At 36.6% G+C, this 15,769-nt stretch overlaps 8 protein-coding genes across 8 annotated transcripts; all 8 read left to right on the top strand.

Moving 5' to 3' along the window:
- Nucleotides 1–3: 3 nt before the first annotated feature.
- Nucleotides 4–525, top strand: TM35_000182830 (uncharacterized protein; the record flags this gene model as incomplete). The annotated part of the gene is made up of 1 exon (XM_029026596.1): nucleotides 4–525. One exon carries the CDS (start codon nucleotides 4–6, stop codon nucleotides 523–525), a length of 522 nt encoding a protein of 173 aa, XP_028882292.1.
- Nucleotides 526–855: 330 nt separating this feature from the next.
- TM35_000182820 (2,4-dienoyl-coa reductase FADH1) lies at nucleotides 856–2,937 on the top strand (the record flags this gene model as incomplete). Its single annotated transcript, XM_029026595.1, has 1 exon — nucleotides 856–2,937. One exon carries the CDS (start codon nucleotides 856–858, stop codon nucleotides 2,935–2,937), a length of 2,082 nt encoding a protein of 693 aa, XP_028882291.1.
- Nucleotides 2,938–3,396: 459 nt separating this feature from the next.
- Nucleotides 3,397–7,251, top strand: TM35_000182810 (putative condensin subunit 1; the record flags this gene model as incomplete). The annotated part of the gene is made up of 1 exon (XM_029026594.1): nucleotides 3,397–7,251. One exon carries the CDS (start codon nucleotides 3,397–3,399, stop codon nucleotides 7,249–7,251), a length of 3,855 nt encoding a protein of 1,284 aa, XP_028882290.1.
- An 879-nt stretch (nucleotides 7,252–8,130) lies between these two features.
- Nucleotides 8,131–9,270, top strand: TM35_000182800 (protein kinase; the record flags this gene model as incomplete). The annotated part of the gene is made up of 1 exon (XM_029026593.1): nucleotides 8,131–9,270. The coding sequence occupies one exon, from the start codon at nucleotides 8,131–8,133 to the stop codon at nucleotides 9,268–9,270; it is 1,140 nt and encodes a 379-aa protein (XP_028882289.1).
- Nucleotides 9,271–9,603: 333 nt separating this feature from the next.
- Nucleotides 9,604–10,302, top strand: TM35_000182790 (uncharacterized protein; the record flags this gene model as incomplete). The annotated part of the gene is made up of 1 exon (XM_029026592.1): nucleotides 9,604–10,302. One exon carries the CDS (start codon nucleotides 9,604–9,606, stop codon nucleotides 10,300–10,302), a length of 699 nt encoding a protein of 232 aa, XP_028882288.1.
- A 295-nt stretch (nucleotides 10,303–10,597) lies between these two features.
- TM35_000182780 (putative zinc transporter) lies at nucleotides 10,598–11,839 on the top strand (the record flags this gene model as incomplete). Its single annotated transcript, XM_029026591.1, has 1 exon — nucleotides 10,598–11,839. The coding sequence occupies one exon, from the start codon at nucleotides 10,598–10,600 to the stop codon at nucleotides 11,837–11,839; it is 1,242 nt and encodes a 413-aa protein (XP_028882287.1).
- Nucleotides 11,840–12,433: 594 nt separating this feature from the next.
- Nucleotides 12,434–13,570, top strand: TM35_000182770 (presenilin-like aspartic peptidase; the record flags this gene model as incomplete). Its single annotated transcript, XM_029026590.1, has 1 exon — nucleotides 12,434–13,570. The coding sequence occupies one exon, from the start codon at nucleotides 12,434–12,436 to the stop codon at nucleotides 13,568–13,570; it is 1,137 nt and encodes a 378-aa protein (XP_028882286.1).
- Nucleotides 13,571–13,853: 283 nt separating this feature from the next.
- Nucleotides 13,854–15,113, top strand: TM35_000182760 (putative radical SAM domain protein; the record flags this gene model as incomplete). Its single annotated transcript, XM_029026589.1, has 1 exon — nucleotides 13,854–15,113. One exon carries the CDS (start codon nucleotides 13,854–13,856, stop codon nucleotides 15,111–15,113), a length of 1,260 nt encoding a protein of 419 aa, XP_028882285.1.
- Between the last annotated feature and the right edge of the window lie 656 nt (nucleotides 15,114–15,769).

Raw genomic sequence — 15,769 nt, 5'->3', positions numbered from 1 at the left:
GTAATGGGCACTGTGTCGTCGAAGAGTTCCACTTCGACACGGCCAATAGGCTCTGTCGACGAGGTGCCGAACCACGTGCGGCCTTCCTGCACGGCCGTGTCGAGGAAGACAACAGAGTTGTGCGAGTTCTGCGGGTACGGCGGCGCACATGCAGCAGCAGCAGCGTATACAGTTCCACTTACCAGAAGCTTCGTTGCACCGCCAAGGGGAAGGAAAAGAAAGAAAGAAGAAAAACAAAGTCCCAGCCCGGAACCCAATCCCACACGAGAAAAAGGATTTTCCTCAGAACGCGCCGCGGGCCGGGGAATGAAAAGAAACCGGGGCGGCCGCCCCCAAAAACGAGAAAAAGGGCGTGCCGCTCCCCCGGCGCCATCCTCGGTCGAGGTGGTGGGCGGGCGGTCGCCGCGTGGGGTGGCGCGCCTTTTCTGGGTTTGGGGATTGCTTTTTGCTGGTGATTGGTTTTTCTGTTGGGTGCTGTGCGGGGGCGGGCTGCGGTTTTATTGTTGTGAGATGGGAGTTGTTTGAAGTTTTTCTTCCCCACATTCCCGCTTTTTTTTTCCCGTTTGTTTTAATTGGCGTTTGTGTGTTATTTGATTTTTCCCGGGTGGCGTTCACTCGTTAGTGTTTTTTTTTTCTTTTTTTTTTGTGGTACAAAGTGAAAAAAAAAAAAAAATACATATGTGCCGTTTTCGGGTTTTTACCCGGTAATTGTATTGGTTTTATTTACCCTTTTTTTTGCTGGGTGATCCATTTGTTATTTTTTTTAATTGTAATTTTGAGGGAATTTTTTTTTTTAATTCTCTTTTTTTTTCGTGTTTATTTGGATAAGGTAACCAACGATTCTACCACTAAAAAATGTCTCGCCCGTATGAAAGAATGCTTCAGCCCCTTAATCTCGGTTTTACAACGTTAAGAAATCGTGTTATTATGGGCAGTATGCATACTGGTTTGGAGGATGTAAAGGGTGAAAAAATACAGAGGATGTGTGATTTTTATGGTGAAAGAGCGAAAGGAGGATGTGCTTTAATTGTTACTGGTGGATTTTCGCCTAATTTTGAAGGGAAACTTACTCCTTTTGCACCCAGTATATCTTCCCATTCCGATCCACTGGAGTATAAACCGGTTACTGATACTGTGCACAGGGAAGGAGGGAAAATAGTGATGCAGCTGTTACATTCTGGACGATATGCCTATAGTCCGTTGTGTGTGGCTCCTTCTTCTGTACCAAGCCCTATATGGCCTTTTAAAGATTATTATTTACGTCCAATTGCATTACCAAAACTTTGGATAAGAAAAACTATAAGAGATTTTGCAAGGGCCGCCGTCTTTGCTAAAAATGCTGGATTTGATGGAGTTGAAATTATGGGTTCAGAGGGATATTTGCTTAATCAATTTATAGTGAAGCATACGAACAAGAGAAGAGATGAATATGGTGGATCATTTGAAAATCGAATTCGATTTCCTCTAGAAGTTTTAAAAGCTGTTCGTGCAGCTGTGGGAAAGGAATTTATAGTTATATTTCGTGTTTCTATGCTTGATTTAATTCCTAATGGATCAACTCAAAAAGAAACTTGGACCTTTGCTGAAGAAGTAGCTAAATCTGGAGCAGATATTATTAATACTGGTATTGGTTGGCATGAAGCAAGGATACCTACAATTGCCACTTCTGTTCCTCGTGCTGGTTTTACTTGGACAACTTCTGCTTGCCGAAAATATCTAAGAGAGAAAGGTATTAAAGTACCTCTCATAGCAGTTAATCGTATTAATCATCCTGATGTTATTGAACAAGTTCTTCGAGAAGATGCCGATCTTGTGGCGATGGCACGTCCTTTTTTGAGTGACCCTTATTTTGTTAAAAAAACCATTGAAGGTAATGTTGATAAAATTAATATTTGTATTGGATGTAATCAGGCTTGCTTGGATCATACTTTTAAAGGTAGGTTATCATCTTGTCTTGTAAACCCAAGAGCTTGTCATGAAAAAGAGCGAAGAGTTCTTCCTGCAAAAGAAAAAAAAAGAATTGCTATTGTTGGAGGTGGTCCAAGTGGTGCTTCTTGTGCTTTGGTTTTGGCGGAAAGAGGTCATAATGTAACATTATATGAAAAGGAAAATTCTCTTGGTGGTCAATTTAATCTGGCAAAAGAAATTCCAGGAAAAGGTGAATATATGAGTAGTATTCTTTACTGGAGAAATTCCTTGGCATCCTTTAAAAATGTTACTATTCGTCTTGGAACAAAAGCGGATGGTGCATTATTGAAAAAAGAAAGATATGATGAAATTATTATTGCTACTGGTTGTCTTCCTAGGCAAATTAATAATTCTGTTATTAAAGGTGTAGAGGGTTTAAAAAATGTTTTTTCTTACCTAGATGTCTTATCTGGGAAGATTGATGTAGGTGAGAACGTTGCTGTAATTGGAGGAGGTGGAATTGGTTTTGATGTGGCTTATTTTCTTGTAGAAGAACATAATAAAATGATTTATTCCAAGTATTGTAAAGAAAATCCAAGTGAATTTGCAAAACAATGGGGAGTAGATCTTGATTTTATCGTTCCAGGAGGCTTAAAAAAGTCAAATATTGGCAATCCGAAGCGCAATGTTACCATGTTTCAACGGAGTAAGGGCAAAATGGGAGCCCGATTGGGTGCTACTACTGGTTGGATTCATCGTCTTGAACTTCGTTCTCATAATGTAAGACAAATATGTGGCGTAAACTATGAATCATTTGATGGAAAAACTCTACTGTATAGCATCGATGGTAAACTCCATGAATTAGATGTTGATTCAATTGTTTTTTGTCATGGTCAACAATCTGATCGAAGAATTCTTGAAGGACTTAAAGGTGTTGAATATCATTTGATTGGTGGTTGTTTTAAAGCTAATGAGTTAGATGCGAAGCGGGCCATATTACAGGGTCACGAACTGGGATTAAAAATATGAAGTAGTTGTGATAATTGATATATATTTACCTCTGTTTTTTTGTTTTTGTGCTTATAATTGTTTATTTGCAAGCGTTTTTTTTTTTTTTTTTTGTTTTGTTTTTGCCATTTGTTTTTGTACGTTTTCGTTTTCTATTTATTTTTTTTTTTTTCGTTTTTTTTTTTTTCTGCCTTTGGAATCAGTTTTTTTTCTTTTCTTTCTTTTTTTGGGGGTGGGGTGAGGTGATTTCCTCAAAAATATTTTATTTTTACTGTTGTGACATCGTGAAGAAAAAGGGTTTCTGTCCCTTCTTATTTCTTTGTTTTTATTATTATTATTATTATTATTATTATTATTATTATTATTTTATTTTCTTTTTTCTTTTTTTTCTTTTTTTTTTTTTAGCTCTTTCCAGGAGTTGACCAACAGAAGCAAAGGAAAAGAAAAAAATATATAGGGAAATCATTCATAATAGAAGAAATGAATGATATGCTTGAGTTTTTTGTTCCTTCTCGAGCTCGAGATTTAGAGGATATTGAAAAAATTGGACTAAATCAATATCATATTACGGAATCGTGTGAATTTGATGTTCATCCTAGACAACAACTTGACGATCTTACTCGACTTTTTGATTGTCTGCATAGAGAAAAATCACCCACAGCTCTTTTTTCTAAACCAGAACTTTTCGCGGTGCTTTTTTCATATATTAAGGCCCTTGAAAATAGTGAAACAACTCATCTTGTTACAAAGCAAGCAAGACATAAAATTTGTCATGAAGTTTCTGAACGTTTAAAAAAACTTCTTCAAGTTTGTGTAACCTACTTTAGAAAAAAAGCAGATGGTGGAATTAACGATGGACTTGTACTTTGTTTACGTTCTACTGTTAAAATGTACGTTTTTATTTTATGCAATGTACTATTATCTTGTGCACCAGCTCTTGAAGATGATGAAAATATTTCTTCTTCTTCACAACGTAGTATACGCAAACGAAGACGAGCGAGAAGCGAACAGGAAAGTGGTATAGGTGAAGATAGTAGTGGTGTAGATCAAGATGGACGTGAACTAGCACTTACTGCATTAATAGATGTGTGTTCACATGATTTAATTACTTTATGGGCAGGTAATATAGAAGAATCTATGCTAAATCTTATGCTTCGAATGCTACTTCATATGATAACTCAAAAAGCTAACGTACAAAATGATGCTCAATCAGTTTCAGGTGCTATTGCCGTTTTATTATTAAAAGTATCTGCTCATATTGTTAACAGAGAAACAGTTGAACCATCTGATTTTGTTTCACCAATGATTGAACTAGCGTTAAAAACCGAATCTGCAGCTCAATTTCTTATTCGTTTTGTTTCAGAAGCAGAAAGTGAAGATATAATGGGTGACGCTTCTAATAAAATTATAACAGCTCTTATTGAGGGAATGGCTGCGGCTTCACTTCATGATGTGTCTAATGATGCTATAGCTGCAAAAAATACCGCATTATTTTTTAGTGAAGTTGCGCGAAAGTGTGTTAGTGTCACTATACGAATGTCAGATGTTATTATTCAAAGTATTAATAGTGAAAGCTATGAGGTACGTAAATCTGTAATAACATGCATAGCAGAAATGATAATTCAACGATATACTGGTCCTACTCGCAGTACAGAAGGTGAAGAAGAACTAAAAGATAAATACCTTAATGAAATGTTATTTCGTATAATGGATTGTAATCCATTTGTTCGAAATCATACAGTTCATATGTGGGAAAGGTTAGTAGATGCTCGAGGTGTTCCTAAACGTTTTCATCTTGCTATAACAAATGCTGTGGTAGGAAGACTTGAAGATCGAAATTACCTTGTAAGAGATTCAGCTCTTCAAGTTATTGCATCAATTTTACGCAAAAATTGGTTTGGACATGTTTTAAATTGCTCTTTAATAAAAGAAAAATTTGAAGAAGCATCAACCGCAGCTTTAAAATTTTTTGATTCTGAAGAAACATATAAAACATGTTTAGATGAATTAAAAAATACTTCTCGACCTACTGAAACTCAAACAAATGATTTACTTCAAGGGAAAGAAGAAGAAACAACAGTGCGTTTGCCTTTGTCAGAAGAACAAAGTTCAGCATTGAATCGAGTTATTTTTTATGAAAAAGCACTAGAGTTTGTTGAATTAATGAATAAAGCATTGACACATGCTACAACATTACTAGATAGTCGTACTGAACGGGATACTATAGAAGCAATAAAATTAATCGTTGCATGCAATGAGTACCGAATTGAGGGTTCAGAAAAAGCTTTTCTTCGTGTTTTGGTTATGATATATGAAGGAGAAATTAAAATTCAATGTGCCGTACGTGATGCTTTTGTAGAAGTTGTTTTTAATGCATTCACAAGATCATCATCATCATCATTAATGAAAAATACAGCAAGTGCTCAAAAGCTAATTGCTTTTTTACGTGGTGCAACAGAAGGTGATATTAGTGCAGTGGATCGAATTTTTAGTCTTATAAAAACTAATCCATCACTCTCACGTATTATATCAGGTCAATTTATGGATGCTGTTTGGGGAATTGCAGATGGAACACTTGATCATAACGCTTCATTAACTGATAGACGTACTGCTATGCGACTTTTTAGTCTTTTATGTAAGCATGATTGGAGAGAACTTCGTAGTAGAAAAGAAAACGTTGTAGAATTTTTACGTTTAGATGCTGTAAAAGATAATGTTCTTTTAGCATATTGTTTAAAAAGTCTTGAAAGTGAATGTCAAGATCCACAGTTTCATCCTATATCAGCTAAACTTTTACCAAGTGAAAATATTATACTAGAACAACTTGTATTTCATTTGTGTAGACGAACAACTGCAATAAATTCTTGGTTAATTCTTGCAGATTCATCAATCAATGTTATTCATGCTCTTTGTGAAGTTCCTGCTTTAATTTATACTTATGTATTGGATTACATCGGAAAAAGAATTGAGAATGATCCTAATGCATTAACACAACTATTCTTTATATTGGGACGAACTGCATTAAAGCAACTTGTTGCTATAGACTCCGCTGAACGATTACAACTAAAAAAACTTGATTCAGAAGCGATGTCAAGAAGACAAACAAATGACTTAAATAATAATGGAGATGCAGATACTATGCATAAAGAACTTGGTCTTGGATCTCACGAATATAAGAGACATGCTATTCAAGAATTAGCTCAACGACGTAAGCATGCTATTATGACAGAAGGCTCTATATGGCATCGTTTTTCCAAAGATGTTGTTTTAACATGTCAGCGAAAAGCAGAAGATTTTACTAATGGTATTTTAGAAAGAGTTTCTGCAGTTATGGCTCTTTCTGAATTAATGGTTGTAAGTGATACTTTTTGTGAAAAAAATCTTGATCTTCTCTTTAATATTGTATCTGATAAACGTGAATCTTGGGTTGTAAAAACAAATACAGTTATTGCCTTGGGTGATTTGGCTTGTGTACATCCAAATTTGCTTGGTCCATATTTAAAACTTCCTACAACTGGATTTTTTAAGCTTTTAAACGATGATGATTTAAGAGTTCGTGCCGTAACTATTCAGGTGTGTTCACATTTGGTACTTGGAGAAATGCTTCGTATCCGAGATCATTTATATACAATAATCAAACTTGTTGCAGATCCAGATGAATCTATTGCCAATAATGCCATGACATTTGTTCAAAATTTGGCTTTGAAAGAAAAAGAGAAAACGGGAAATTTAATTCCTCCGTTAGTTGCTCAATTAAGTCAATCTGTACCTTCAGAAAAGTTTCAATTGGCTATGCGTTCGTTGCTTGAACGTGTTGAAGGTGATAAACCCACGGAATCGCTTATAGAGCGACTTTGTCAACGTTTTGAATCTTATTCTGAACGTGGAAAGAAGAAACGTCAAATGGCAAGAAATTTGGCATTTTGTCTTGGTGAACTTAATTATTCAACTGAGCGACCCATTAAAAAAATAACTTCTGAAACATGTTATCAGCAATATAAGCAATGGTTGCGAGATGAGGTGGTGTTAGATTACTTTAAGAATATTGCTAGTAAAGCTAAGAAAGTTGGACAACGTACTGGGAGTGAACGACGTGATAAGGGTGCAATTGAAGAGTGGGAGGCGCGAATGCAAGCGGACTCCCGATGTGTGGATGGCTGCGATAATGATGTCCGTTCCGTTGCCTCAAATGGATGTGAAGAAGAGGCTGAACCAGCATCACGAAGTAGCGGAGATACATCCGCAGGAAGACGATCAACAGATGAGAGAGAATTACCAGGAGTTGTGCCTAGAAAAGAGTGTAAACGTCGCCAACAAGTGACAGAAACAGATTAGATAAAATAGTATAGAAATTATTTCTGTGTGTGTGTGTGTGTTTTTTTTCTTTTTTGCTAGACTTTCCCTCTTTTATTGGGATGTTCTGTTTCTTTTATTTTCCTTTGATAGACTCTTGAGGATACAAAAAAATTTTCTCTTCCTTTCTCCAAGAGAAAAAAAAAAAAGTGTTTGTTTGTCTCTCAACCAGATTTCTCTTCGCTTTCTTTATTTTTGTTTTGTTGTGATTTTCCTTCTTGTACTGTCTCTTCCTTTGCTTTTTTTTTCCTATTTTCATTCTTGAAATAGTATAGGATAGAAGCTTGTGAAAAGAAAATGTATCCGGATTTGGTCTACGAGAGTCCAGTCTTTTCTGGGTTTTGTAAACTTTTTTTTTCCTTCGGTTTTGTTGTGGTCAGAAAGAGCCTCTGTCAGAACGATTAGAAAGGATTGAGGTTTTTTTTTTTTTTACGTTCTGTCTTATCCATCCCTTTGGGGTCCCTCCTTGCGGAAGGGTCTGGAGAGAAAGGGGCCTTGGAATCTCCCACTTTCTAAGTTCTGCCGGGTGATTCTTACGACAGAATAGAGAATTTAGTGTTTATCCTTCTTTTTTTTTTCTGTTTTGAGACGTAGAACAATTGTTTGGAATTTTTTTGGAACTTCATAGAATATTATTTGTTTGTTTGTTTTCTGTTTATTTGTTTTGCAGGGTTTAACCAAAGTAGGAAGGATATTCGTATATTTTTATATATTTTGTATATTCTCTTCTTAGGAGAGATATATTCAGTTTTTTTTTAAAAAAAAAAAAAAGAATTGTGAAATACAAATATATCCCTTTCGTGTTGGGTGTGTGGTGTACTCAATTAAAAGCAGAACACCGCAATCATGTCGACCACTCGAATGGTGCCAGATGATTTTGAGTTTGAGAGAACGTTGGGAACCGGTGCTTTTAGTAAAGTATTGGTTGCACGTTATATTCCAACTGGTGTGCGGTATGCTGTGAAACTTATTTCAAAGCGACAAATTCTTACTGCACCATCAGACGAAGAAAGGAATCGTATGGCTGAAGTAGCACGAAGAGAAACACGTATGCTTTTGATGTGTAATCACCCCAATATTATTCGTTTTCTTGCTTCTATGCAAACATCTGATGACCTTATGTACGTTACCGAATTATGTGATGGAGGTGAATTACTTCACGCAATAAAGTTGCGTCAAAAAATTCCTCTTGATGCGGCACGTTATGTTTTAGCAGAACTTTTTTCCGCCGTCTGGTATTTGCATCATGCACCTAAGCAATCTCTTCCAATTGTTCCCAATGCTCCTCTTAGACCTATTACAATTCTCCATCGAGATATTAAACCAGAAAATATTATGCTTATGAGTAATAAACACATAAAGCTTATTGATTTTGGTACTGCAGTGGTTTGTCAGTCTGTAGATGAACGTCCAGAAGGAGAACAAAGTAATAAGGGTAGGGCCCAAACATTTTGTGGAACAACTCATTATATGTCTCCTGAACTGTTGCAAGATAACTATACTTGCACGGCATCTGATTATTGGGCGTGTGGTTGTGTATTATATCATATGTTGGTGGGAAAGCGACCTTTTGAGGAACCCACAGAATATCTACTTATAAAGAGTATTCTTGAAGAAGAACCTCAATATCCTGAGGATATGTGTAATGACGCTAAAGATCTCATATCAAAACTTCTCGAAAAAAATCCCAAAAAACGACCTAGTAGAGATGAGGTACATAAGCATCCTTTTTTTGCTGGTATTGACTTTGAGGCTCTTACAACAACTAATGTAGAACAATTTTGGATCAGGAAAACAGAATGGGTGGATGATTCAACGGTTAACAATTGTAAAAATTGTGGATCTGCTTTTAGGTTTTGGAGAAGAAGACATCACTGCCGAATGTGTGGGAACGTATTCTGCCATGCTTGTTCATCCAAGACATGCTTGATACCAGAATCTACATTTACTGAACCCGAAAGGGTCTGTGATAATTGCTATAATGAAATTGAAGATGCCTAATTTGTCATTGGCGGACACTGTTTTTAGCAGTATGTCTAAAGAAGAGTGTTGCTTACGTTATTTTCTCAGAAGAATCAAAACAAAAAAAAAAAAGGAACAGGGGTGGGAAGGGATGTCTTTGTGTGATCGTACGTATGTGTATATCTCTATTTTTTTTTTTTTCTGTGTTGGTATGTGTGGGATAAACAAATGACTACAAGGGGGAAAAGAAATATTCTTAATTTTTTTTGTTTTTTGCATGTTCTTTTTTTTTGTTCTTGTTGTTTCTCTCTTTTCCTTAAAACAAAACAAAACAAAACAAAAAAAAAAAAAAAAAAGCAATCAACTAGTCGCATGTCGAATGATGCTGAGAAACAAAAAGAAAAAGAGAATATCTCATTAAGTCGTCTGCACTGGTTGATTCAGCGCAGTAAGATAGACTATAAGGGCAATCCCCCGCCTTTTGAAACCCCCAAAACACAGAAATCCGTCGAGTTTGCAAAAAAGCGGGCATCAAATGAACGTGTCGGCGACGCTGACTTTTTGCCTTTTTGGCACGGCACCTCTTCACTTGCGGAGGAGGCGAGATCCGCCAAACACTTACGTGGAGTGGACAACCACAGGTTTCAAGATCGAATAGATACAAGAAAACTTAACTACTACCATCAGAGATTAGACAAATCCACAGGGATCCCAGAGATTGTAACCGCACTCTGCTGGGATTTAAAAATAGACGACCCAAACGCCACAAAAGCTTCTCAATCAAAGAGGAGTGACCCACAGACGGTGCGCGCATTAGAGAAGAAACGTAACAAAAAAGGAATCAGTAATCCATACCTTGCGACACTATCCCGTGCGGAGAGAGCAGTCATTTATAGAGAGGATATCTTGAGTCATCCGAAATTCACAAAAGAAAGTCGAGAGTTTTGGGAGGGTGATGCCTGGTATCGTGGGACCCAACTTGTGGGACCACTGCACATAGAAACCGCAAAAAAAACTTCAGTGCCTTCCACTCGAAATTGTATTCGTATGAAAGGTAGTGGTTGTAATTAGATATTGGAGATGAGAAAGTATGTGTTTGAGTTTTGAATGCTTCTTTTTGAATCATTGAGAGTTATTATTATTTTATCCTTCTGCGCACAGAAGTATATATATATATATATATATATATACTTTTACTGCTATATTTGTGTTGAATTTGTGTGATGTATACCTTTTTTTTTAATTAAAAAGAAAGGGATAATAATATAATAATATTATCCTTATTATTGTTTTCTTTTTATGTTTTTTTTTCCCCTCCCCCTTCTTTCTGTTTTGGGGTGTCGTTCGTACGTTGAAAGTTGATGAGATGACAGATATTGATAGTACTGTATGCCCTGGCGAGGCCCGGCTGTTGCTACGCCGAAACGGCACCGCAGAGGCTATGCAAAGGTTTAATTTAAATGAATTTGAAAAAGTAAAGAATTTTATTAAAACGCTTTCATTTGCACCACTTCATCACAAAACATTCTTTGTTCCATCAGTGGCAGAATTATATGATGATGATGATGAATCCTACAATACCGATGCGGTTAACAAGAGTAATGGGCCTACTGATGTTGCATGGCTCGATATTGAAACGGATAACGAAGCCGATCTTAACAAGGTTCTCTCTTTTTTTCCTCTTCATTCGTCTACGAAACAAGACGTAAGGGAGAGAAAAAATAGTACTGAACGTGCTGAGATATTTCCATCTTGTGGATATGTTTGTATTAATATTGCTGCCAAACAGGATAGTACAAATGTCATAGGTCTTGAGGAAGACGAAACTGTGATGGTTTCTATAATCGCTTTTGATCAATTTTTACTTACAATTCACCGTAAACCATTTAAAGGAAAGGAAGAGCTCATGGCACAGATGGAATCATTATTATCTTCTTCAACCTCAGATTCAGAACCTGTTTCCGTTTTTGTATGTTCCCTCATTAGCAGTTTTGTGAAGGAGTATCAGAAGGAACCATCATCCATACTTGTTGATGTCGATAGCGTGAATGAGTTGGTACTTCAAATTCAACCTTCACGCTGCGATCAGATGGATTTGTTGCGACGCATTGAGGCTCTGCGCCACAGACTCTCTTATTTACAAGCCGCTTTTTTGGCTAAAGAGTCATTACTACAACAACTTATACTTCCAGTGATGAGACGTATTTTTATTGCGGCTGAACCCAGTGTTGTTGGTCGTTATCAGAGATTACTCTCTGGACTGTTGCTTTCTATTGAACGTTTACGCAAAGGCCGTGATGTGCTCAATCTTTCCAGCATGAGTCTTGTTGGTGGTGTCTCCATGCGGTTACTGCAGCATTGCCATTGGATGGATTTTCTCAATAATGTGATGACGCAGATGTCGTTAGTGACGATGCCCATTTGCATCATTCCCGGTCTCTTCACGATGAATGTGCGGGTGCCGTTTGAGGAGAGTGAAGGTCTAACGGCATTTCTCGGCATCGCCGCCGTGACGGCCCTCATCTTCGCTGCGGGAATGGCCTATCCAACCTATGTGTACTTCCGGTATAAGCCGCCGGGCGCTCTCGTGCCGCCTTCACTCTCGTAGCCTAGTAGAGACGGTAGGGGAACATGAAATAAATACAAACAAAATAAACAAACAGAACAAGAACAGCAACGGCAACGAAAAAAGAAAAAGAAAGGAAGAGTAAAAAAAAAAAAAAACTTTTGAAAGGGAAAGAAAATAAGTAGAGAAAACATAGGTGGATAAATATTCTATTATATCACGCTCTTAGGCGTTAACGTAACCGTTTAGAAGTAATGTAGTAAAAGAAAAAAAAAAAAGAAGAGCTTAATTTCCAAACCGAATTAAGGTCTCCTTTTCGACATGTTGATAACGAGAGGGGTATCCGATCAAAAGTTAATTAAGAAAGAAAAAAAAAAAGGCGTAATTGTGACGGATATCGTGTATTGTTCTGTGTATGTGTTGTTTGTTTGTTTTTTCCAAGTGTTTATATTTCTGTATTTGCAACCTCTGTTATTCTCTCCACAAACTTCTTATTGGTACTGTCATATATATATATATATATATGTATATGTATATATATCTTGTATTGTAATTTAAATTTGCCAAATCTTTTTTTTTTTTTTTTTTTATTCTATTTTACTTTATTAGTGCTTTGAATATATTACCTCTAGAATCATGGATATTTCTGCAGATCAAGAAAAACTAAAAGATGATGATGTGGCTTATTTACTTGGAAAACGCGTAGTAGGATTGTTACTTCCTATCTTGGTAACTATGTTATTTGTTTCATGGAGTGTCCTTAATTTGTCTGGTTTGTACGCTGGACAGCATCAGTCTCCTCTCTTTGTTGTTATGAATGAGGACAATCAGAAGAGTGTTGGTGAAAAAATTGGGTCTTCTGTGTTAAATGCCTTTATATTTGTAGGCTGTATTACACTTATTACATTTCTTATTGTGATACTTTACAAGTGTCACTGTAAATTTATCTTATTTGCCTGGATGCTTTTATCCGTTACTTTTGTCCTTTTTGCCATGTTGTGGGTTTGGCTCGATCTCATCTGTACTCGATTTCAAATACCGTATGATATTATTACAGTTGTATTTCTTCTTTGGAATGTTGTCGTTGTTGGAGTCATTTCAATTTTTTATTATTCACACCTAGTTCTCGCCCAGGTGTATTTTGTGGTATCATCCATTGTGATGGCATGGCTGTTGACTTTTATTCCAGAGTGGACTACATGGTCATTACTGGTATGTATCTCCATTTATGATGTGCTTGCTGTTTTGTGTCCATATGGACCACTTCGATTACTTATAAATACCTCCATTAGTAGAAATGAACCAATTCCGGCTTTGGTGTATTCTACTTCAGATGAGGCGGAATTGGCACGTGCCAAGAAGAATAGGAGAGAACTAGAAGAAGAGGAAGAAATGTGTACAAATGATGATGCTCATGCAGGGAAAAAGAATAATTCTAACGCACAAAGATCTGCCAAAATTTCTCCTGCATCTCGTTTTTATAACTCACTGATGGGTTTACCATTTAAATTAGGATTGGGTGATATTGTTTTTTTTAGTCTTTTGACTGGAAAAACAATTCCTTACGCATTTATGCCATGGGTGATGTCTATTGTAGCTGTTCTCATAGGTCTCATTGGTACACTTGTTAATTTACTGTTGTTTAAGAGTGAAAATCGAGCACTTCCAGCTTTACCAATTTCAGTATTCTGCGGTGTGGTTGTAGTCTTCCTTTCATATTTCCTTATTATCCCATTGGACTGGTTTGCCACTACATCAATGCTAGCACTTTGATAAGAAGTTTTGCTGATTATTATTATTAATAATATATTTTTTTTTTCTTGTACGTATTGTTGTTATTATTATTATTGTTGTTATTTCTGCTGCGACTTTTTTTTTTTTTTCTGACATTGCCTCCCAATATATGGGGTCTTGAGAGAGATAAAGAGAGATAATACCACTACTACTAATACTACCATGAGCAATAAATAATAAATACTAACGGCAAAATAACGTGTTTTAAACGAGTGTACTCTTTTCTTTTTCTTCTCGCTATTATTTAGCTGCTGGTAGACAAATGAAAACTATTGAGAAGAGTTGTCGTCCCATGTTGTCGGACAAACGCCGTGAGACACTCGGGTCCATGTACACTCTGGTAGGCAGTCACAGTGCAGTTAAACTCTGCCGCTGGCAAAAGTCCATGATGCGTGGAAGAGGCGGTTGTTACAAGTGGACAATGTATGGAATTGAGTCGCATCGTTGTATGGAGGCAACTCCAAGTATGGCTTGTGCGAATAAGTGTGTTTTCTGTTGGAGATTAAATACGAACCCTACAGCCACAGAGTGGAAATGGCAAATTGATGATCCAGAAGTTATTGTGGAAGGAATGTTATCTAGTCATAAGAATCTTATTCATGGTGTGATGGGTATGCCTGGGGTAACAGAAGAAAGATTAGATGAGGCTATGAATCCAAAACATTGTGCACTTTCTTTAGTTGGAGAAGCTATTTTGTATCCATATGTGAATAAATTTATTCACAACCTTCATAATAAGGGAATATCAACATTTCTTGTAAACAATGGTCAATTCCCTGATGCGTTGAAGGAATTAAAACCTGTTACACAGTTATATTTGAGTGTAGATGGACCTAATAAGGAAGTTATGAAGGTTTTAGATCGACCAGTTTTTCCTGATTTTTGGGACCGATTTAACCAGAGTATACTTCATATGAGAGAAAAGAAGGAAAGAACAGTTTTTCGTTTAACTATGATTAATGGATTTAATATGAGTGAAGAAAATATTCCAGAATATCGAAACATCTTTGAAACCGGTAGACCAAACTTTATTGAACTTAAACGCCTTACACCTGCCTTTTCTGGAGATATGCGGACTATACTACGAATAAAGAATGTCCCCTCGTGGGATCAACTGAAGGCGTACAGTAAACGACTGTGTGAGAGTATTTTTGACGGGAAAGAGTATGAAGTTGCATCCTTGCACGAACACTCTGGTTGTATTCTATTAGCGCAGAAAAGATTTAGACTTGATGGTCAATGGCACACATGGATTGACTTTGACAAGTTCAACAGAATGATTCTTGATCCTGTTCTTTCTTCCACCATTACGGCTGACGGTTATCTGCGGCCCACACCAGCGTGGGCACTCTCAGACTCTGAAGGGGAGGGATTTGATCCCACACAGACAAGACACATATCGACAAGACGGCAGAAGTACATGGGGAAATCAGAAGCGTCTGAATCTCAAGAAGAAGGAATAAAAGCGGAGGAGAATGACAATGAGGAAGAAAAGAAACAAATCAAAGAAAACATACAATAATTATAATAATGACACATAGTATAAAAATATATATATATATTATGTGTGTTTTTTTTTCCCCTTTTTTTGTAGTTGCGGATAAATCTTTCTTTGTATTACACCAGTTGTTTTTCTCTATCTTTCCTTTTTTTTTTACTTCTCTGATCAGTGTGTATATATGCATATATTTCTCTTTCTCTTTCTCTCTCTCTCTCTCTTATTGTTATGGTTTACACGCGTATGTGTATATATATGTGTGAAACATGTGTTAAATCACAAATAAATTTTCCGTATACTGACAACGAAAAGCAAACCAGATATAAACAAACAAAGAAACACACTAACACTAACACAAACACAATGCCTTCCAAAGACAACGAGGAATACGTTCCACCGAAGGATAAGGCTGAAGCCATCGCTGAACAGTACGAGACGGCACACCACGAACGTGCAGGCCATAACAAGACAGCACCAAGTCATAATATCAAGCCCAAGTCTGTGCGTTAAGTTCATATATTTGTGCCGTATATCATGTTATTTCTAAACAAGATGAAAACGAACAAAAAAAAAAAAAGAAAGAAATGTGAAAGTATTAAACAATATTGACGAAAAAAAAAGACAAAAAAAACTGAGCGAAGAGAAGGGGAAAAAATGGGATGGCAAGCTCGAGAAAAAAA

The sequence above is a fragment of the Trypanosoma theileri genome (assembly GCF_002087225.1).
Source record: "Trypanosoma theileri isolate Edinburgh chromosome Unknown TM35_Tth_18_V1, whole genome shotgun sequence".
Classification (NCBI taxonomy): Eukaryota; Euglenozoa; class Kinetoplastea; order Trypanosomatida; family Trypanosomatidae; genus Trypanosoma; species Trypanosoma theileri.
This window is presented reverse-complemented; position numbering and strand designations above follow the sequence as displayed.